The 23296-nt window shown below is 43.4% G+C and overlaps 1 protein-coding gene across 3 annotated transcripts in view; it reads left to right on the top strand.

The window, feature by feature from the left end:
- The first annotated feature begins 227 nt into the window (after nt 1-227).
- rgs12b (regulator of G protein signaling 12b) overlaps nt 228-23296 on the top strand; it is a 40746-nt gene continuing 17677 nt past the window's right edge. For 2 of the 3 annotated variants that reach the window (XM_029505775.1, XM_029505758.1), the window contains exons 1-5: nt 228-302; nt 1276-2571; nt 2851-3090; nt 3678-4664; nt 9181-9300. In XM_029505775.1, the coding sequence (XP_029361635.1) occupies nt 1483-2571; nt 2851-3090; nt 3678-4664; nt 9181-9300 (2436 nt within the window). In that variant the 5' untranslated portion in view covers nt 228-302; nt 1276-1482. Of the gene's footprint in view, nt 303-806; nt 1102-1275; nt 2572-2850; nt 3091-3677; nt 4665-9180; nt 9301-23296 lie in introns of those variants that run through there. The other variant, XM_029505766.1, reaches the window with a different exon arrangement.

Genomic DNA, 23296 nt, shown 5'->3' with positions numbered 1-23296 from the left:
TTGGTTTTCTGCCTGCGGACGGAGAGCAGCTGTGGGACAGCTCAAAGATAATGTGATCTATATGAGGTTTGGGGAAAATTCTTTGTAATTTCTCATGTATCGTTTGAAGCATTTGAAGTGCTCCCCTCCTCCTCTGCCCACTCTAAACACACTTCCCTCCCCCTCCTCCTCCTCTTAAGGCCACTTCGCCAGATGGTGCAGCCTTTTCTTTTGTTTACTCATCGCCCCACAGTTTACCTAACTGAGCCTGGCTACACAGCTATGGAAACTGCCCGAAGAGCATCACCGTCGGACACTGATGAGTAAGTCTTTTTTAAAACTCTCCTGCTGAATGAACCGGCCAGACCAAAGTGCTTTCTCAGCACACACACACACACACACACACAAAAACAGCATCCACCTTTGACTTAGCTGTCCCTGCTTTACAACTCAGACCTATTTTAACCAGATGTTGACGCGCTTCTCGCTCTTTCCCGCTGCCCGTCAGTGAAACACAGACTGACACTTGAACTCTGATCCCGTTTATATTTCCGTCGAGCCCATCGGCCGTCTTGTTAATGTTCAAACTCGCACGTCTGAAGTTTTGACACCTGTGGAATGAGTACGCTGTTGGTACTTTTATTTCTGATTTCTCAATCTAACTTTTGCCAATTTGTCCGCACAACTGCTCGCCCGTGAGCGACAGCTCTGACAGCCAATGGCGGGACGTGAAAGTCTGTGTACAGCGCCGTTGCCGTGGTTACAGACCGACATTCCAAAGATGTGGGAAACGGGGGGGCGGGACTTGGTGGTGAGCAAGGGTGGATGCGCTTTTCAAACAGCAAGTAACGGCAAGAAAAAAGTTTGAACGCCAGCGAGCTGACAGTGAAAAAGCGTGCGTGTTCTTGCCAAGACTCTTGTGAGCAACACACGGCCGGTAATGCGCTCCGCCAGCGAGCTTTTTTCCAACCAGCGCTAACACCGATAGCATGCAGAGCTAACCGAGCTAACGGCAACGCGTCAGCTAGCCTCAGCTAATGGTGACTGAGTCCGGCCGCTGACGCAGGAGGAACGCTGACTCCGGCTGTGCCTCTCAGGTGTGAGTGACTCCGCCCCCCTCAGGTGTGTCTGCCACATAGTGGCCTTAGTGATGACGTAATAATACTTTTATCAAACATAATGGACGGTTGTGGGAGCACAATGAGTTTTTTTTTTTTTTTTTTTGTTTAAATTCATGTGGAATGGAGGCACGACCGAGGCTCAGGTGGAGGTGACTGACTGTCCTTCGTGCTGCAGGTAACTGGCCTTTGACCTGGAGGAGCGGGTGACACCAGGATGGGAGGGCTAGCAAGACTGTGCCAGAAGTGAAGCCGAACGCTCACCCCTCTGCTGCTTCCAGGACCTGCTTCTCCTCGCTTGACAAGAAGACACTGGACATGGCCTATGTTCCTGCTTGAGCCGAACCCAGGATCATGTAATGACTAAGTGAAATTTACCAACTCAATGGACAAAGGAAAGTTCCCTGGCACAATGTTCAGGCAAGCAGATACATCATCCAAGAGGCGCCCATGTGGTGGAAGCGGGCTGAACTTGCCGCAGCCTCCTCCAGCCTCCTCCTCCTCTGTCCAGCAGGGCCGTATTCGCTCTGTGGAGGTGGCAAGAGGGAGAACGGGGTATGGCTTTACACTGTCAGGCCAAAGCCCATGTGTCCTGAGCTGCATCCTAAAAGGGAGCCCCGCGGATTATGTGGGCCTAAATTCAGGAGACTACATCCTCTCTGTCAATGACATCAACGTCTCCAAGGCGTCACACGAGGACGTAGTCAAACTGATTGGACGCTGCTCTGGCGTTTTGAAGATAGTAATTGCTGAGGGAGAACGTCACAGACGCCCTCATCACCACCAACGTGGTGCTGGAAGTCGCCATCACAGCAGCAATACAATGGCAGCATCTTATCTCGACTCATGCTCTAGCGATGATGAATTGGATGGTTTCTATGATAACAGTGTCAACAACAACAATAACAGCAGGTCGGGCTGTGGAGCTCGTGGGGGTTGGTACAAACCTAAACTGGCTTCTAAGCAACAGGGCATCAACAGAGCAGAGAGGGTGGTAGCAGAGCTGCAGTCTGGAGGAATTTTTAACATGATCTTTGAGAACTCCAGCCACTCTTCCAGCAGCTCAGACAAGGAGAGGCCTGTGGTTAGTCCATCATCCAAGCCTCGTCCACTGTCTGATCCAGAGTTCCCTCCATATCGCAATACCTCCCGCTCCCAGAGCAATCCCAACCTGCTCTCTGAGGAGGAGATGGCCCAAGTTCTAAATGACGACTCGGTCTTCCTGGAATCAGACTTCCGTCATCTTCACCTTCACCCCCACGAAGGGCAAGATGTGGATGTAGGGGATGGGGGCGACTTGGGCCTTGAGCCTGGCGAAGGCATCCTCAATGTGGGCATGATTGTTGGCTATCTGGGATCCATTGAGCTGGCCTCCACTGGGACAAGCTTGGAGAATGACAGCCTGCAAGCCATCAGAGGCAGCATGAGACGCCTCAGGGCAGAGCAAAAGATTCATTCATTAGTCCTCATGAAGGTATGGCTCACTGTTTTTTAACATATCAGAGAGTAATGCTGTTTCACTGAGTAAAAAAACCCAGTAGATTTATAGACATTGACATTTTCTCTAAACTTTATCTTGTTAGGGTTCAAATAAAATTTCATACAAATCATCTTTGTTAACAGATTATCTTAACAAACAAAGTATAAAAAAGGACTACACAATGTGAACACGAGACAACATTGGTAAACATCAATAGCCTCATTATTTTTTGCTAATATCAAGTAGTAAAAAGCATCAATTATATCCTTCCAGGTCATGCATGACAGTGTGCGTTTGTGCAGTGACAGAGGTCAGGTCCTGGCCACTTACCCCGCAGAGAAACTAGCTTTCAGCGCCTGCTGTCCCGATGACCGCAGATTCTTCGGATTGGTCACGATGCAGGCTACTGATGACCACGACGATCATCACTTCTCCAACGGGCGAGATGACGAAGGCGGCTTGAGGACTTCCTGTCATGTCTTCATAGTTGATCCAGACCTCTGTCACCACCAGGTAGGAGGAGAGAGTAAGGCAGGGATCCCATTCAACAGAAGGCTAAGTGAATCATCCTGAAGAGGAAAATGTACTCATGAAATATTGTGGTTATTCATAGTATAGTACTCGTTCTCATAGCTAATTATTACATAACAATATTTATGCCAATAATATTGTAGGCTGTTGCATGTGTAACTGACTCATGACTGGAGGTTTCAAACATAAAATAAATGCAGTGCCCATGTGGTGCTTTAGTTTTCAAGTACGAGGTTCAGGAAACCGTATTTTAAAAATATAAGTAGAGATATTATAATTAATTAGGTTATTTATTTTGTGAAATATCTGATCAAAGAATAAGTTAACAAGAATTGAACATTCCATATTAATTTACAATACAATATGTACAGTATGTTTAAAATAAAACAAACAGTACTTAAGCCAGCTTTACTGCCAATGTCCAATATACCGAGACAAACATACTCAAAGCTAGGTTTTAAATTTATCAGAAACATTTTCGACAGATCAAATACATGCAGATTCACTAACACATTTGAATAAAACAGATCTGCCCCCTCTGACTGGCACAGTTATTGTTGTTTCTTCAGGTCCATTTAGGTGTAGCAAGGAGGTTTGGCTTCGAATGTACGCCTGACCCAGATACAGGAGGCTGCCTGGAATTCCCACCCAGCTCCCAGCCTCTTCTCCAGTTTGTCTCCGTTCTCTACCGGGACATGGGTGACAACATTGAGGGGGTTCGGGCCCGGGCATTCCATGATCCAGACAATGATGCTCAACAGAATCACAGCACCAGCAGCAACAGTGATAGTGGCATTGGCAACTTTTTACCAGAAGAGAAGAGCAACAGAGTGCTTTTAGTAGACCTCGGTGGTCCTTCCAATCACAACCACATCTCTGGGCCGCGCCACTGGGACAGCCCACCTTCATCTCAGCAGGCCTGGAGCCCCACCCTAGGAGCTGCAGCCTCTCACCCGCCTCCCCCTCCCCCTCCGCCAACTCTGAGAAATGGCCATTACCGTCATGATCCACACCTGGCCGACCTCCCTCATCCTCTCCCCTTAGCTCACCCTGATGTCCTTGGCAGGCACTCACGAGGGGTCCACCCTCACCACTACTCACCAGGGAAGCGGGGAGGAGCTATGGGGGGAGGAGAAAAGAGAGGGGCTGGAGGAGCAGTAGGGGTGGAGCCACAGCGGTGGCTGCCAGTCCATGTGCTGAGGGACTGGCGTCAGCAGCACCACAGCCACCTCCAGGGCCTGAGCAGCGATCAGGAGTCCTACGCCGAATCCACTGACGGGTGGTCATCAGCCAACTGCAGCACCCTGCCCCCACCCATGAACAAGATCCCAGCCGATCGCTATCGGGCCCCACTGGCCTCCGGAGACCACCTGCCACCACCTGGTGGGTGTCATCCTCCTCCCCCCTCACATCCCCACTCCCACACCCACAGACTGGCTGTTCAGAAAGATGAGTGGGCCAAGAAGCTGTTTGGTGCAGGAGACAGGGAGCGAGCCGGAGCAGAGAGAAGTCAAAGAGAGAAGAAACGAGGGAGCGCAAAGGAGGGAGAGAAAAAGGTAAAGATAATTACATGAAAGTCTGATAATTAGTGAGAGCCTTAATTCGATGTTGGGTTGATGTGCTTAGCACTTCATTTTATGATTTTGGTCACATTTTGCCCCCATGCGGTCATCAACCTTTCCATAATGTAGCATTCAGTGATGTGTTACGCTGTGTCAGTTTGTGGGGCTTTTGGAAGTGTTGTGTTAAAATTTACCATGACATGAGAAGCCCAGGCTGCAGGTACAATCTCCCATCACACGCCCCTGCTGTGGAAATTTACTCTGACTAGAGTGTGTCCAAGACTGAAGTTTATTGAGGCTATAAATCCATCAGTGTTTGAACCCGCTGCTCACCTTCTCTTTCTCTAGGCCTGGAAATTCTGACCTCAAAGTTTCCTTTTCACTCAGATGAGAAACTTTCTGTGGTTCTGAAAATTGTAATGAGCAATAGCTACCCAACCAAACTTTCTTGTATTATATTGAATAATGTGAATGCCCCAGTTGTCTCTCTCTCCTAACTTTGTACAAGCGGTTTGATAAGTTATTTATCCCCACTGCTCCAGTATCAGATCATGTATTATGCACCAGCCAGATATCTGCCTCACCTGAAAACCACCTGTTTTTTCACCGTAATGAGAGTCAGTGGCTGCAGCAGAGCAGGAGTTCGACTGGTTTTTGTGTTTGTATGACAGTTCGCTAAACAGGCTGCAGCATTTTGGGAGAATACATTTGGTTTTGCAGTTAGCTCAAGTCTTTTACTGACTGGCTGCTGAAAGAAAGGAACAGCTAGAGACACAGGGATATATCCAGCCTGACCAAATTCCAGCTGCATTAACTCTACCAGCTGCCTGTTTGAATGCTCATGCAGAATCTGTGCAAGTATTGTTATCGCCTCATCACTGACTACATGTCCATTTTACATAGTTTCTGGGAAAGAGATGCTTGTTTTCTCAATACTAAAGGAGGCTGGTGCTTCCCCGAGGGAAATTCACAGTAGACAGAGACCCCCCCCCCAGGGGACAATCAGAGGAAGTGTTTGCAGCCAGGCAGGGGCAGGATAGTGGGTGACAGCGGCAGGAAGGTGGATGTGAAACTTTCTGAACAATGTCCTCAGACTGGAGATGCAGAGCTTTGGAGGTAGTCATGGTAAGCCATGATTATTTTTAGTCAAGGTAAAATGCTGACCCAGCGGTGATAAACATAGCCATGGCTTTGGTTCAATGGTTTTTACTTCAGTTTATTTTATACTGTAGCCCCACATAGATATCACAAGTTGTGTATCAGGGAGTTATGCTTTATTGCCTGTTAGTGTTTGCCACTTGGCGGCACTGTTTCATCATCTAAACCACAGTAAACCTCCTGCACTCTCCACCGTCCATTAGAAAAAGGCTACACAAGTTGTTGGTAGCTGACGTTCATCTGGCATCATGAGGCCGATATGACTGCGTGTAAATCATAGGGCTGAAACCATAAGGAACTGATACAGGACCAGAAGTAAAGAGTGTGACACATTGATAATTATAATTCTTCATGTGAAAACAAAAAGGTAATATGTTATGTCAAACATGTTTAGTGTGCCTGAAGTCAACATTCATCCCTTATTTTTGTAAATTTTTATATGGTATTTTTATAAATACATGTTTTGTGTATATTTGTTTGTTTGTTTGTTTTTTTTTTCTTTTGTTGACAGCTGTGTTGTTGTAAACAGGAAGGATTACTCGTTTATGACATAGTGATAGTGTGTGTGGGCCTGTTTGTTTATCTTGCTGGGGAGAAAAGTCCAAGTCCCTACAGCTGAAAACAGCTTCTTATGTTTAAAATTATAGTTACGGTCAGTGTTAGTGATGGGCTTATGCACTTAGTTAATGTTAGGTTAAAGGTCTGGGGAATTCATTGTGTCAGTAATTTGTCCCAGTGAGGGACAAGAAAAGATGTGAGGGGGTGAGAAAAGATCAAAGCACATATAGGAGTGATGAATTTTCCTCGAAATCTTAGTTTTGGTTTTTGTGAAAACACTTTGATGCAGTCACACCCACTGCAGTCACAGCGCATAACTGAGTCATATTTTAACATTTCCTTTTTAATCCACATCTTATCCTCTCTTTGTCATGAGACTTTCTCTCTTTGTTTGCCTCAAGTGTCAGTGACATCTGGAATGAGTGTTTTCACCAAGTGAAACACAGGTCATTTGAGAATATTTGTGTCTACTTATGCAATCGAGTGTTCAAATCTGTGTACTTTGACACACACCCACACATGCATGCACACATGCACACACACACTTAGACAGACGCAAAGTTGACTTAGTATCCAGGCAACACCACTGGCCATCTCCTGCTGAAATGTGAAGAGCTGCTCTAATCAGCCAGTTGGATTCAGCATTCACCACAATTTGGCCTCTGGAGCCCATCAGCATTGATTAATTACTCATTAGTCAGCTGGGGTCCATTGATAGGTGCTCTATGCTACAGTAGAAGGAGATTAGCCAAATAACATTTGTTAGAGGAAAGACAGGAGGAGCAATGACTCCTGTTCTCTAAAGACTGAAGAATAACAGTTGTTTGGAGGCTAAATGTAAATATATGAGGACGACTCAAGATGTCCATTTAGATTTAGAAATGTTGTTATGTTGCATTCATAAATCTACCCTAAACATAAGGTCACACAATGGTCTACAGAGAAAAAGATTATTTTAGAAAAGGAAAAAAAAGGGAAAAACTGAAATGTTATGGTGGACACTAGGGACTGTGCCTCTCACCCAGCAGGGCGTGGTTTACATCCCGGGCTCTCTGGTGCGAGGTTGTTCCTGTTACAGTTTGGTGTTGTAGCTGAGGAATAAAGTTCAACCTCACCTTTGTTTCCTGTGTTTTTCCTCACCCTGCCATAATATTACATTTACATAAAAAATGAAGCACTCTGTTTTGAAGCTTCAAATTTAGCTTAGATTCATCCCATTTCTCAGAATCTATTTTAACAGTTTCTGCATGAATCTTTAACACAAGTTGAACGCCTCTCCTTGCATCATCCACTTCAGTGTAGATTCTAGAGGGATTTTTTTTACCTGCAACATAAAAAATGTAACATTTGAAGGTGTCTGAAAGAAATGGGTTTGTATTTTTTTCCGGTATTGAATGGAAAGTCAGAAATGACACTACCTGAGTAATGATAGACAGTGTTATCATATCCATCCGCCTGATTGTGTGTCTCTCTGTGTGCTATGTCTGTGGGGCCGACTTAAGAATTACCTGGTACTGCAGGGAACATCACAGGACTGTACATGCCTGTGTCTGACCTGTGGAATTTAACATTTAAGTGGAGAAAAAGAGAGTGCTGTAGAGTGATGTAGACTTTCACGTGGGATTGTCTTTGTGCTGCATCTGTCTTTCTGCCTATCAGCACATAGACAATTGGAGCTACTGCCCGCCAAACACACACATATGCTCACTAGTCATAAAGAGGGAAAAATGGTTGTGGTTTGTTTTTTTTTTTTTTTTAATTACCGGGCTCCTGCTCAACATGTGTGTGAAGTGGATCAGCTTTCGTAGAAGACATGTTAGATCCTATAAATTCAGCACAGTTTTGTTAAGAGGTTAGCTCAAGATGTTGGTTGCCATGGTTACTTAACACAGTCCACAGTCCAGCAGCAGTGTAAACACTGTAAACAGACCATAAGCTAATAACATGGTGTGATTCATTGAGTACTGACATGTTAGATCACAAGAGCAGCCTTTATTAAAATTATTTATGAATCATTATTCATCCTTTTTTAGGTTTTTATTTCACAGCTTGACTGAAAAAATGACTTTTGAAAACTCATATTGATATTTGGCAAATATATCCACAGTAGACTTTGTGTTTTTCAACTGCTGTGGCTTTGACCTACAGATCAAGACATTAAATTCAAAGTTAAAACCACTCATCAGTGCAGCCTGATAGCAGAACATTTGGGTACACCATAAGACAGTGTCCCGGGTTCAGCTGGGCTGTTTGCTGCATGTCGTTCCCCTTCTCTCAGTTTTAGCCGACCGGATTCAATAAAGGCAGAAAAATATTGTCTAAAAAAAACTTACCGGTGCTGTTTTTCGTGGATATATATATACTGACAAAAGTATGAGGGTTCAGAGTGACAAAGAAAACCCTTGACTAGATCAGATTACAGCCAAAGCCTCTGACAGAAGAAGATCACTCTGCATCTATCACTTCTTTGTCTTTATTTCTTTTGGAAATACATGTTTACTGTCACTGTCACTGACTCATTAATTTCTTCATTTTAACATGACAGCTTCTTAGTTAATCTTTTGTTTGCTGGTGGCTTCTTAGTTTGGAGGGAAGATTCTTCTATAGAAGTTTATCTGGAGCTGTTTAGGGAGCAGAGATGCTTGATCATTATCTCACCTGCTCTAGCTAGAGATCAGAATGGGCAACCTCGTCGCAAGCTTGCGTCTCTCATTCTAGGCTACTGCCTCCCCCACCTATATGTGTTGTGCTTGACAGACTGGAAAGATAATCAACGTGTGCTTTTCTCTGTCAGGGTGGTCGGTTCCGTGGTCTGACAATGGGGTTCCCTCCTCTCCCCCAACGCTCCTCGGCCAGACGTTCCTTGGGACGCTCCAAGCGCCTCAGCCTGGCCCGCTCCCTGGACGACCTGGAGGTAGGAGACCACACACACACACAACAAATACATCTGCCAGTAGGTGTTTGTTAGTGCAGGGCTCAGGCTCAGTATGACTACTGTGTTATCACATTTGAGCCACACGTACACCATCCATCTCTAATAATAGCAGCTTATGAGCATCATACATCCTCACATGACACGTCAAGCCCTCTTCTCACATCACCATGGCAACATACACTCAGTTATGGACATGGCCTTCTTATAGAAAGAGCATTGAGACACTTGAGGGTAATGGAGTTCAATCTTCACATTTTTGATATGGGAGAATTTTCAGACACTATTTGAGGATAGTAATGAACACATAAAATCCTACATAGAGGTGCAGAAGCACTGTGTTCTCTTCTGATTGGGTACAGTATGGCTTTACTGTTGTGGGAATTGAATTTTTCCCTTTAGCTGCAAGAAATCATTGGTATCCAGTCATTTGAGAGCCATGGGTTTTCCCAACAATATGCCTATTTAGTTCTTCTTTACAACACTTTATAATAAGGAGTCTGCAGCTGCTCTACTACTCTAGAAAAGTGACAGTGGACTCCTGTTGTGTTTACCAATTTATGTGCCCTGGAGCCACTACGTTTGCACAAGCTTATATTAATCTTAATTAGTTGTCACAATCATTTTTCTGCATCTATTTTTGTCAGCTGTTCTTTTTACCTAAAGTGGGTGACAAGACACTGAAGTGGAACATACTGTTAACTGAGTTATTCTCATCATGGTCCTTGCTGTGGGTGTGTGTGTGTTTGTGTGCGTCCATGTGTGTCTACCAATCACAGAGTGAGGGCATTTTGGGCAGTCCTTTTTTGTTTTTTTATTTATTTATTTAATTATTCTTTTGGACACATCTTTAAAAGGCTGTTTTGCGGTATGCATCATGTCAATGGCAGTTGCCTGTAAATATAGTCATAAGAGGGTGTGTGTGTTTGTATTTGTGTGAAGGTTGGAAAGACCAATACAACACATTTCATAACACAAGTTTTGGTTTCTAAGATAGCGATCAGACGAAAGCTAAATGTTTCCGCCGTTTAGTGGGCCTAGGCAGCAGATAAGCAGATCCCACACTGTTTTTTCAGAGGTGAGGTTTTTTTAGTATGCATTTTTTGCATTTTTCCTTTATTGGGCAGCACATCAGACAGCAACAGGAAGAATGGTGAGAGAGGCGGAAAGATGCAACTAAAGCTAAGAGATGGTTTTGAGTTTTAGATGTTGTGTTCTGAATTTTGGACCTCAAACTGTAAAATTAAAGCTGTTTTATGAAATTTTTATTAGAAGGAATTTCTGATTGTAGATTCCCTAAAGGGAAATGCTATTTGTAGATTACCTGGTGCCTCTGATTCTGCCTGCAAGTTGACATTGTTGTTTGGCTTCACTTCAAACTATAATTTGAGTCTGCTGCAGCTCTTTAACGAAACGTCTCCTCTCTTGTGCTGTGTGCAGGGGTCCAAAAAAATTCAATAAGGATTTTATGCAAAAATCTCTTGATTTTTAGATGGAATTACATTGGATTATATTTCATTATCGATGCTGATGATCTTATTACTCTTTTTAATTCAGCCTGTACAAACAGCTTGGACTGTGTTGCTTCTTCAAGGAGAAAAGGCACCAAAGCACTTTCGAAGCCCTGGCTAAATGACACTACCCGTGCCCTCAGATGTGCATATCAATAGGCCGAGATGAGATGGAAAAAGGAAAAATTTAGGGAAATATAAAACCTTACGGCACCATTTATCCAACTATCAAACAGCTATAACATCCGCAAAGACTGAGCTTATATCCAAACTGGTCTCCAAATACCGCCAGAGTCCCCTTTTTAGTGTCTTGAATGCTCTTATAAACTCCCATGAGGTCTGCTCCTGTAATGCCTGCACCTGCTCTCTGTGACAGTTTTCTTTAACTTTTTTCCCCCAAAATCTCAATCCTTCATACTTCTAACCCTAACCCAAATTTTTTTTCTTCCTAATTGAGATGGCCCACCTTCTGCGACCCTCAGACTGCATACCCTGCCGCCTTCTTAAGGAAGTCTTTAACACTGTTGGACCATGAATCTTGTTATTGATAAATACATGCCTTGTTTCTGGTTGTGTTCCAGCTACCTTTAAACACACTGTCGTGCAGTCCCTCCTGAAAAAGGGAAACCTCCACCCCGCCTTTCTGTCCAATTTCCTATCTAAAGTCTTATCTAGTGTCCATGAAAAGTTCCTGTCTAGCTTTAAACCTTTTCATAACACCAAAACTGATCTGTTAAGAATTTTAATGATCTGATTTTAACAGTAGATTCAGGAGACTCTGCTGTCCATGTGCTCCTCGACTTGACAGCCACTTCCGACCAGTCAATCACTTCATACTTCTTGCACACTTCATGCTTGCAATTGCATGGTTTTAGTCCTACCTGACTGACAGGAGCTTCTCTGTCCAAATGGGTGACTATTTCTCTGAAATGGCCCGACTTACTTATGGGGCCCCTCAAGGCTCTGTCCTTGGCCTCCTATTTTTCGCTCTATATGTGCTGCCACTGTCGTCTATTTTTGAGGAACATGATGTATCCTTCCACTGTTACGTCAACAATGTCCAAATTTTACCTGGCATTTAACCAAAGGATAAAGGTTCATTCCAGCCCTTGCTTGATTGTCTGTCACAGTCTTTTCTGAACCTTAATAGCAGTAAGACCAGGGTCATTGGACCTGCTATGCTACTAGACACAACCACCATTGACCCTCTCGCCCACAACATTCATTTTTCTGTGTTTATTTTGAAACTGCTTTTGAATGTAATGAGCAGATTTCTGAAGTTGTTAGGTCCATCTTTTCCCAGCAGAGGCTCATATCCAGGCTTAAGGTCTACTTCCCTCCAAATGACATAGAGAGGGTGATCCAAGCTTTCATAATAGTTTGACTGGACTACTGCAACTCTCTGTATATGGGTTTGGACCAGTGACAAATCCAATGCCTTCAGCTAGTCCAGAGTGCTGCTGCTTGAAGGGAAGGAAAAAGAGGGATCACATCACACCTTTGCTGTTCTCCCTCCACTGGCATTCTGTTGGCTACAGGATTGTTTTTAAAATTCTTTTGCAAACTTTCACAGACTGGCATCACCCTACCTTTCTCAACTCCTTCAACCCCACACTTCAGTTAGAGAGCTCAGGTTGACCAATCAGATGGTCCTGGATATCCAGAAAGCAACCGACCCTTAGCAGTAGCTTCCCCTAACCTCTAAATCGATCTGCCACTCAATATTAGATCAGCCCTGGCTCCAGAATGTTTAAAACGCTGATGAAAACGCTCCTCTTCTCCCTCCCTTTCGATCTGATAATGCCTTTACTCCAACATTTTACTGTTCAATGATTGTAATGTATTTTATTTAATTTACTCTATTTTCCTCATTTTACTTTTACTTTATCTTGACTTCACATTCTGGAGACTGAAACTACTAAATATCACACAGGGATAGATCTCTCTTTCTTCTACTGCCAGATTATCCCACAGCTTCTCTCTTCTTCCATGCTCATCAGCCTTTGTCCCTCCCTCCCCCTCTATTCTACCTTTTTCTTCCGGTCGTTAGACCTTTTTCTCTTGCTGCACATGCAGTAATGTCGCCAAACAGAGAGGGCTTTGTGTTGTAAGGGGGGGCATAGACGTAGTGAATGTGTGTGTGTTTGCGTGCTGATGGTAGTGGGGGGCAATGGGGTTGGAAGTGTTAGCTCGCACTTCTAATGAGCTCTGAGCAATAAGCTGACATTCCCCTCATTAGTGAGGCCTCCAAACAAAAGCACATACAATATTGGCACACACAGAGGACAGATAGAGAAACACACGCACACATACATGAGATCCTTACATGCACATACTCGACGAATTGCAACCTTGAGTCAATACACCTTAGTTGCACAATGATTGTGAGCTTGTGTGCACATACAGACCTCTACCACTTTGTTAGCTGTGTCTGAGAAGTTTATGTCTATGTATGTGTGAATGTCTGCCAGACCTTCAGGCTTACTGCTTATCTTGTGATGGCTCTGATTGTAGCGTTTAACCGTCAGACACACACACACACACACACACACACACACTGTAGCTACACAAACAAATAAACAGACAATGTCTTATGACAGGAGTAAGGGGAAGGAAGTCAGCCTGTACACGTCTGTTTTCCTCCAGCTGTGTTTCTGGATTTCGGTTGACTGTTATCAATTTCTGTTGCAATTGCCTTTGTTAGTCATTTCCCAGTTGTACGTGAAGTCTAGGGGACAGTGTTAAAAAAAAAATACATGTAACTTTGTTTGAAAGCACTAATGTTTAAAACCGCAGCTATTTTAGAGCCCACCATCAACAAGATAAAAAACTGGCTCACATGATCCTAACTGAATTAACCATTTCAAAGAACTTGAACACAACACAAACAATTCTCAAGATCTCAAAGGTTGAGGTCCACATAGTGAGATGATTGTTAGTTTGTGTCAGCTATAAGAAATGAACAGGCACAAATATAAGCACCAAATAATGTCCACAGGAGGCTGATGGCTTCTGTTTCTTCAATTTGCTCCAACATAATTTCTCAGCAGCAGAGCTCAGACGTTGGTGGGAGATACAGATAGAAGATGCTCTACAGTGGGTATGGACCCCATTACATTTTTCACTCTTTGTTACATTGCACCCATTTGCTAAAATCATTTAAGTTGATTTTTTTTTTTTTACTTATTAATGTACACTCAGCACCCATTATGACAGAAAAACACAGAGAAAATACTTAAATCTTCAAGGTTATGCTCACATTATGTCATATGTAATGCACATTTGGGGATTTAGCTGCCAAAGTTTGCCAGTAAACGATCCTCTCATACCTTGAATATAATCTATAAGACAGGTGATACAATCCAGTCCTTGTTATGTAAGAAGGTGCATTTTAAAGTTCAGCTGAAGCTGATGGGTGGCTTCAGGAGTCTGAGTCACAAAAACTGCTCTTTACTTACCAGTCGTATCCAGAACTTCAGGCTGTAATACACAGAGCGGTCGACATGACAGTGACAGTAATGAGATACAGGCCGAGCAGAAACCAAATGCGAACTTCAATAGGAGACAAGTGAAAGGCAAAGAAATTAAACGAGAAGTTTGCTTTCCACTGCTGGACAGTAAATAAATTAAGTCAGATGCTCAATAAGGGAAGAAGTCAAAGTCTAATAAAATCTACACAATACACAGTAAAATCTTTAATTAATAAATATTTAAAAAATCCATTGTGATAAAGATGACTTTATCAGATCAGATGTTACAGATTCTGGTTGGGTTAGGATTTAACTGGTCTCCATTTGTAAAAGTAGTTTACATGTACCCCTTTAAAGAAACTATAGGAAAACTAGAGGAAAATATATTGTACTCTGCAGTAAATCGCTGTCAAACCTGCTTTTCACACACCAGTGTTGAAAACCAGTGTAAGTGCTGTGTAACTCCTGGGATAAGCTGCGGTCCAAGGGTAACCCTGGACTGGAGTCGCTAATATGAACAAATGAATGACCTTAGTCTGCAGCTCTCCACGTAAAACACACTGTAATCTGAAAATGCTGTAGGACCTAAAGTCTTCTGTCACAATGGAGATGTCTGGATCTGGATAATGCTCTCCTGGGTATTTGTCAGCATTAAGTGAGGACAATTGGAGGGGGTTGAGGGTGAGTACCTCCACTGTGTGTCAAGGCATGTTAAGGAATGGAGGAATGCAGCTGGCTGTCAGCTCTGCTTGAGTCTTTGCTCCAGATATCAGTCCTTGCAATCAGCTGGCAGCTCCCTTACATACGTTCAGAATGTCTCTCTCTCTCGCTTTGTGTCTTCTCAACTCGCCTGAACAGCTAATTGCTCCACACTCAGTCCATGCATTTCTCCCTTTTTAGCCCCCTTTGCCCCCTCCTCCTCCTGCCCATCGTGAGTGTCAATTTACTCTCTGTGCTCCAGACATGCGTAGGGCATACTAAGCAGATGACAGAGAAGCACTGAGGACAACACATTCAGCAGCACTGATTTTATGTGTGGGTGTGTGTCCCTTAATGGCAAGGGGTCTCCCCCTGCAGCCGTGCCTCTGCATTTATCCACAGTGTGTATGCGCGCATCTCTCAGCCCACAGCAGTGTGGGTGGAATAGAAATTATTCGATGATGGGCGGAAAAGCAGAGAAAGAGGATGGGGGGAGCGCAGAGGCAGGGCGAGGGAGATGGTGGAGGGGGGTTAAGAGAGGAAGAGAGAGAGAGAGAGGGTGAGAGAGAATCTGGCGACAGCGACGTTCTGTAGTGGTTAGGAGATTTGAAAGCCATCAAGATTTGTCGCTGGGGCTCTTTGCATGTGCATGCCCTCACACTCTCACACACAAACACACACACACACACACACACACTCACAACACATATTCAACAGCTGATAACAATGTGGACTGAGGAGAGCTCTCACATGCAGTGCTGAGGATTTCTTGTGTCTTTCTTCATGGAGCAAAAAACTTTGAGCGTGGATTCTGAAACAACTGCTGATCCAGTGAGTAAACAGCCTCTGTGTGCACATGAGTGCATTGGAAATACATATGTGTCTGTGGGAATTCATATGTGCGTATGGTTTGCTATTCCTATATTTGATATTGACTGTATTTGTTCTTATAGAAGACCCCCTTGGTTCTGTCGTATGCAGCGTGCAGGCAATGTTATCCGCAATGTTGCTGGAGAAAATGAAATTGTTTCATTTTTCGCCGTGTGAATTTAAACCTCCAAACCAACCTCTCATTGGTGATTGTGAAGTCTTACATGAAAAAGCAGCTGATCTAAAGCTACTGTTTTTTTTTTTTTTGTTGTTGTTGTTGTTTTTTTCAGTTGCTCCTTTGAACCTGGTGATTCATTCATCCAGCTCATATTAATTGTGGTTTAGATTGATTTAATACCGTAAAACTTAAGTAGCAAGGGCTATATCTGGAATGACAGATCATGTGACTTGGGTCAGCCATTCATATGGCTGTCTGGAAACCTGTTGAATCCCTGGTTCACTCTGTTAGATCCAGTCAAGTGAAGAAGCTCTTGTTTTTGTTTCATAGGGCCTTAATTGTCAATATGTTGTGCTCTTATATACAGTCTATACAATTAGTTTACAGGTCAGTTGTTGTGTATGAGTGAGAGTGTGTGTGTGTGTTTGTGTTTGTGTGTGTGTGTGTGTGTGTGTGTGTGTGTGTGTGTGTGTGTGTGTGTGTGTGTGTGTGTGTGTGTGTGTGTGTGTGTGTGTGTGTGTGTGTGTGTGTGTGTGTGTGTGTGTGTGTGTGAGAATGAGTGCAGGTTTTTAACAGTTCGGTGGAAAGCAGCAGAGGACATTATTTCCCTCAGCACAATAAGCAGCGCAGTGAGAAAAGAGCAGCCTGCATGCCCTCTGACTTAGAACAGACACACACACACTCCCACAAACGCACACACTCTTACACAGAGACATAAAAAACTCATTCATAATGCCAAAAAGTGAAGAAGCACACAACTCCCAGAGATAAGAAACTGCACACACATCTCTCTTACATTCCTCTGTGTGTGTGCGTATGTATTTTTGCCGTGTGTGTGTGTGTTCCTTGTGATATCCCCTGGGAGCAGAGTGTGCTGGGGAAGGAAAATCAGATGATGAGACAGGATCAACACTGCTCCTGTACATGAAACACCTCAGGATGCTAGGAGTCACATCAGACGAAGCTGCAATTTTAAATAAACACAAATGCTTCTTTTTATTTTTGTCAAGTAGCAGATGGCTGCACTTTACCACATCAGCACAATCCAGCAGTTTCATGTGATAAGTCAGTTGCGGGCTTGAGTATTAAATTTACTCCTGAAATCAGTGGAAACACTTACCGGCTTGAGGCTGTAGTTCATAGTAGCTATTAAGCAAATATCCTGCCAAGTGTCTCAGTCAGTCTGTTGGTGGACATTTGCTTGTGACCACTGTTCCTCTTTACTGCTGCAGCTTTCCTGTGTTAGTCATGAGTCATCCTTATTTTCAAGATTTTCCCTCTGTCCTATTTACAAAATGTTTCTGACCGCTGTACCAACACTTCAGCCAGTGTGTCGAAGGGCAGAGCCACTTGGGAGTCAATTGAGAATGCTAAGTAGCATCTTTGTCACAAACGGACAGTGAACGCTTTCTTAAGTGCCTTTTCCTTGAAAAAAACTTAAGACAAGAGATCGAGCACAAACACACGGCACTTATGGTGGTCAACTTCTTACCTATAAAGCTGATGTGTAGGTTATCATGTGTGTTGATGCCCCTCAGTAATTGTGGCCGTTTCTGAGGTGAGACACTCACCTCAGAAACAACAGAAGAGGGCAGTGTTGAGTTTTGTTGGGCCCTTTTTGACTGGACTCTTCTCTGCAGAAAACTGTGAAGAAAAAAATGGAACTGAGCTCATTCTGTCCCAGCTATATATTATTTAACTGTGAGCTAAGCTGCTAAAGAAAACCATCTGTTGATTTCATCCTGTGTTGTCATCCACATACTCTCCCTGAAGACACAGTGTCTCTTCAAACAGTTCCCTCCAACCTTTATCTCTTTTAGCATTCCAGTTTCAGTTAACATTAATGTTGTAAGTGTGATCCTTTCTCCTGTTCTCATCTCTCTCTCGACCCAACTGGTCGAGGTAGATAGCCGCCCATCCCGAGTCTGGTCCTGCTTGAGGTTTCTGCCTCTTGAAAGAAAGTTTTTCCTGCCACTGTTTTTTGATGGAAATTGTTGGGTCTCTACAAATAATAATATGAGGAGAAGTTCTAGAACTGCTCTATTTGGAAAGTATCTTCAGATAACTTCTCTTGTAAGCTTGTCCAATAAAAATAAAGATTTATATAAAAATTGATTTTAGGGGTTGAGCAGTCAAATGTTCAAAACAATCAACAAATACATCACAGCAGAAAAGACGAGACATAACACTAATTATAGTCTAGTATAATCCACTTAAAGATGGCCTATATTCCAATGTTGTGTGTCGCTGATGGTATAGTCAACACAGCACAGATATGTATGACTAACTAGCCATGTAACGCCCCGTGGCTAACTTTAAACAGTGTTTCAAATTTAATGCAGAAGCACAAAAAATTCTGAGTCCTAACTTTTTAACATGTGCACTGCATGTGTGTGAGTCTTTGTGCTTGTGTAGCTCTGTTGTCTCATTGTCATCTGATATCCACAGAAGAGAATGTTTCCCTCTTATGTTGAACTGCTCCAGAAAAAAGACCATGAGCTAACATACATTCACACACACACGCACACACACACACACAAAGGAAACAGAGCAGCTTGGCTAGACCACAGGAATTAGGCTGAAGAGAGGATTGAGACATGAGAAACTTCTTCTCCAATCTTTTGTTCTCTCCTTTCTTTTTGTTTCCTCTCCTCTCTTCCTCTCCCTCCAGGATGTGGTTTTAGCCAATTTAAACTTTGTTTTATCCCCACCACTTTTCTCTTCCTACCCTGATATGTTTTGGGCTTACTTTGAGCACAGGTTACTCATGCACCTTTTAAAGTTCTTTTCTTTCAAGGGAAACTCTTGCAACACTCACATGGACTTCTAAGCCCAAATCAACTACAACCTGCTTGACCAGAGGCACATCTATCTACCGTATATACTTTCCTTTCAGTTCATAAATGAGTCATCACAGCCAAAGACAGTGATGTGAAAAAGACAGACTGCGTAGGTATGAGAGAAGGTGTAACAGAAAGTCTTTACTCTTTAATTTGCCAAAACAGGAAATTAGGGGGAGCTAGGTGTAGGCTCAGGGCCATATGCACAAATTCAATTGCAGCCTTTGTTTGTGTCTGAGAGAGAAAGAAAGTGTGTGTGTGTGTGTGTGTGTGTGTGTGTCTGGATAGCTGTTCTGTCCTGTGAAGTGCTTCAGTTTGCTCCATTTGGCCATTTAACAAACGTGCAGTTTGTTCATCTGTTACAATGTGAATGCTGTAGATTAAAATTTCTCTGCTTTGACTTTGTCACCTTGTATCCTCCCTTTCTCTTATTTTAATCGATGAAGCGATAAAGACAGCTCCGTCTTACATTCCCTGAAAACATCTGACCATTGCTGCTGGATTTGATCTGAACCTGCCTGACTCTGATTTGAACAGGGAGGGGGCAGGGAGCAGGGCAGAGAGGTGAGGGCTCTGCTGCAGTGTGATTGGCAGACCTACCTTTGTTCCCTCCCCATCTCTGTGACTGCTGCCTAAGGGGGGTGTGTCTATATAGAACCAGAGCGTGTGTGTATGTGTGTCTGTTGGCGTGAGTATGTCTGCAAGAGAATGGAACTTCCTTGTCAGTCTGTCAGCTCAATGTGGAGGAGTGTTTGTGTGTTTATGGGTGTGTGTGTGTGTGTGTGAATGAGAGTGAGAGGAGGAATGTAGTCAGAGCATCAGAGTATGTTAAGATTTACTTCTTGCTATTTTGGCAGATACTTAAAGCTAATCGGTTGTGTGTGTGTGACACAGACGTGTTGGGGCATGGCTTCATCCGAGTCATCGGTCTGGATGACTTTTTTTCCCTAGATAGCCCTCGCAACAGCTCTGTCAGTGTGTGTGTGAGTGACTGTGTGTGCGGTCCACATATGTAGATTTAGCAGTCAGTGGGTTTCCTCCTCTGTGAGAGGGGAGCAGGATGAGCCTGAGGAAGAGGCTCTCCTTTAAGCGGGTCTGGAACTTCAATACAGTGAGTAGCACCCTCTTTCTCTGCCACACTCACACAAACATTTTCAATGCTTTACAACTGGTCTTTATGGAGTAAGTGCAAAACTTGCCAAAAGAGAGGGACTTCCTTATTTAACAACTACTTAATTCAAATATTCACACATTTCTTGATTTTTAAACCAAAGTAGTTTTCAATAAGAAAATAGAGTCAGGGTGTCACTCTGCCAAAGTGTCACTGGTGGAAAAACTTATTAGCCACAACATAAATTAGACTGCACTTTTCCACTTAACAGGCAAACATTTTGAACACTGGCTAACGATAGAATCTGAGAACAGAGAACTATCAAGACAAAGTGAAAGGGAGAGTAAGACTGTCTTTCAGAACAAGCCACACTTAATAGCAGTGCTGCTCTAACCACTGCAAGTGACCAAAGACAGATGGATGGAGGGAAGTGGTGACTATTACCTGAGTGAAGTACACAGGGAGAACCAGGAGAATCTATCATCCTCAGACTACACAAGATGTTTCTGTGTGAAGAACGGGAAATAAAAATGAACAAAGCTGAAATGCTGGAAATAGTTGATAGGGGTCTTGGGAAGCAATAAAAGTACACGGTGTCCTGCTTGGTGTTTGTAAGAAGGAAGAGACTTGGTGATGGCCGCCTGTGGAAGTGTGTATAAAGGTGTGTGAAAAGTGAGGCAGAAAGACAGAAAGACGAGTAGAAGAGAGTGTGAGATGGCTCCAGGCTGTTTCTCTTCCTCTCAAAGCCAGATGTGTTTGGGGGCAGAGCAGGCGGCAAGAGAAAGAAAGTGAGAGCGAAAGAGGCAGAGACAGGCCCAGAGACTGAAACAGATGGAGGCTAAGACAGAGCTCAGTGTCATAGTGTTTGTCAATTTCACCTTCAAGGCTCGCCTTGTATGTGAGAAGAACACATAAAATGCAAAGGGAAGGTGACCTGAGTCAGCTGATTTCTTGAGAAACTGACCTAATTCAGCATGACAAGTAGCAGCTGTGTGTTTGTGTGTTCAGATAGGGGTAGCTGATTAGATTCTATTGTGTTTAGGTCTTGGTCCTTCCTCTATCTTTGTGTGATGGTGGTGCATTTAAGGCCACGAGGCAAGTAAAAGAGACATTTATCAGCAGCTCAGCCTCTGATTCACATCCCTGTTGTGGGAAGACAAACATTATCTGCATTCCTTCCTTACATAGGATATTGATTCCTGAGCGCATCCCAGGGATTTAGGGCTTTTTCCCAGAATTCCAGAGACATTCACAGAGGATTTCAACATAAAGAGCTGAAGTTTTGAAGTATTTGACACGGTTTGCTAATTTCTGCATGTGTATTTATTCAGATATTATATCAGATTTAAATTCTTCCTTTCCTGCCTTATGTTTTCATGAAGTGATTAGTTTGTGGCCGAACCTCATCTCAGGTGTTACATGAAAAGCATCCTCACTTACGTGTACACCTGCATCACCTCATTTGACTTTTGGTGCATTAGAGCCTAATTAGCTTGTTGTTCACCTCATCCTCTCCCTCCAGAGTTAAGCTACAGCAGAGCTAAGCAGTTTCTTGGTTGCCAGTCCTGGCAGGGTGACTGGTCTTCTCAATAGCAGCCACTATTCACCTCATATTCAAAAGTAAACACACAGGCACGCACACACTGAGACAGCTTCCTCCGCAGTTGGAAGTGTGTGTGTGTTTTCGTTTTCATGTGTGCAGTTGGTAAAATCTGTGTTTTGAATTCAAAGTCACCTTTTAAGAACAGTGTGTGTGTGTGTGTGTGCAGTTCGAGGCGTGGTCTCCTATCATCATGCCACTGTTTACAGGCACATGGGCAGACTCGGAGGACATGTTCAGTGTTCTTCCATATTTCTCCTCCGTCATCTCTTCACTCACACACATAGAAGAGCGGATTCTTATTCCTTACCAAAGGTGGCAGTTAGAGCTCCAGTGTTGGAGCCAGGAATAGGTTCCTGTGGTACAAACAGTGTTGTCTTTGTGTGTGTGGTTCCATATATTATCCAAGACAGTTTCTCTCACAGATAGACATTTTTATCCACCATGTTAAGTGTTACTGCTGCTCTGTGTCCCATCCCATGAAACAAAATGTCATTTTCCAGGAATCCCCATCCGCCTAGACGCATACGCTCACATAACAAACGGACACACTTGAGGTTGTTTAAGAAGACTTTTATAGCTAGAAGTATTAATATTATGATAGTACTGAGAACAAACAGCTGTAAATTATGGCCTGGGTTTCGCCAAAATGTGAACCTCAAGTTCAGGCTTCATAACACATGATGTAAACCACCCCTCTCCCACTCGTTACAGCTAATAAAGCACTTGGGAACTGTACACACATTGACCAACCACTCTCTACTCACACACACACAAACTAACCCCTAACCCTACTCAGTACAAACAGACCAGGTATGTGGCTACAAGGTGGCAATTAATGTGCAGAGAGGAGGAGATCATACGTATGTGCACAAATTGTGCCCCACTGTCAAAAAATCTGTTTATGAAGTTGCATATAATCCAGGAGATCATATTTTCATTGTGGATCCGCAAAGTGTCAATACATTACCCTATCCACTCTGAAACTGCTATCAATTACCTCTTGTGGGTGTGGAGCAGGAGGCCTGAATCACAGACACCTACAGAGACATAATGGGAATGACATTTGATTCGCACCGGTGGGTGTTGCCAAAGGCGGTTGTGCTGATATGTGATTGAGTCTTCCTATCAGAGTCAGAGTAATGCACACTCGTTGTATAAATATCCGCAAGCACAGAGCACATCAAACTATCTTATGAAGTTCTTACAGACTTAGACTAAGTAATTTTTGTGAATGCCAGGATTTAAGTCAAAATATGACAGCATCCTCACAGTGGCTAACATTTAAAAGACCAGACCAGTGATGATAAGGGCATTAAATAAGATTTAATATTGTCCGATGTGCTTAAATTATTATTCTGGTCAAATTTTATATAATGACGGACATAGCCTTTACTTTTAAAGAGGTATTTTGAAGCTCAAAGTGGGCTACCCCGCTGTGCACCCAGCTGTCACCCAAGCATCACAACAAGAATGCATTAGCTACAGTAACACTTACAGAAAACACACTCATTCTGGAGTTTTGTAAAGACTTTTTTTACTGATAAATATATCCTCCACAAATCTGGAACCCATTACTGTGACCATCAGCCATGTGCTGCTGTGTCATTTTTTCCCGCTGATCTTATCGCTGCATTTACTGTATGATCTGCACGTAAAAGCCCCATTAATATCAGCATCACTGGAGCATAACCAAAGA

Source organism: Echeneis naucrates, chromosome 1, assembly GCF_900963305.1.
Source record: "Echeneis naucrates chromosome 1, fEcheNa1.1, whole genome shotgun sequence".
In the NCBI taxonomy this organism is placed as follows: Eukaryota; Metazoa; Chordata; class Actinopteri; order Carangiformes; family Echeneidae; genus Echeneis; species Echeneis naucrates.
This window is presented reverse-complemented; position numbering and strand designations above follow the sequence as displayed.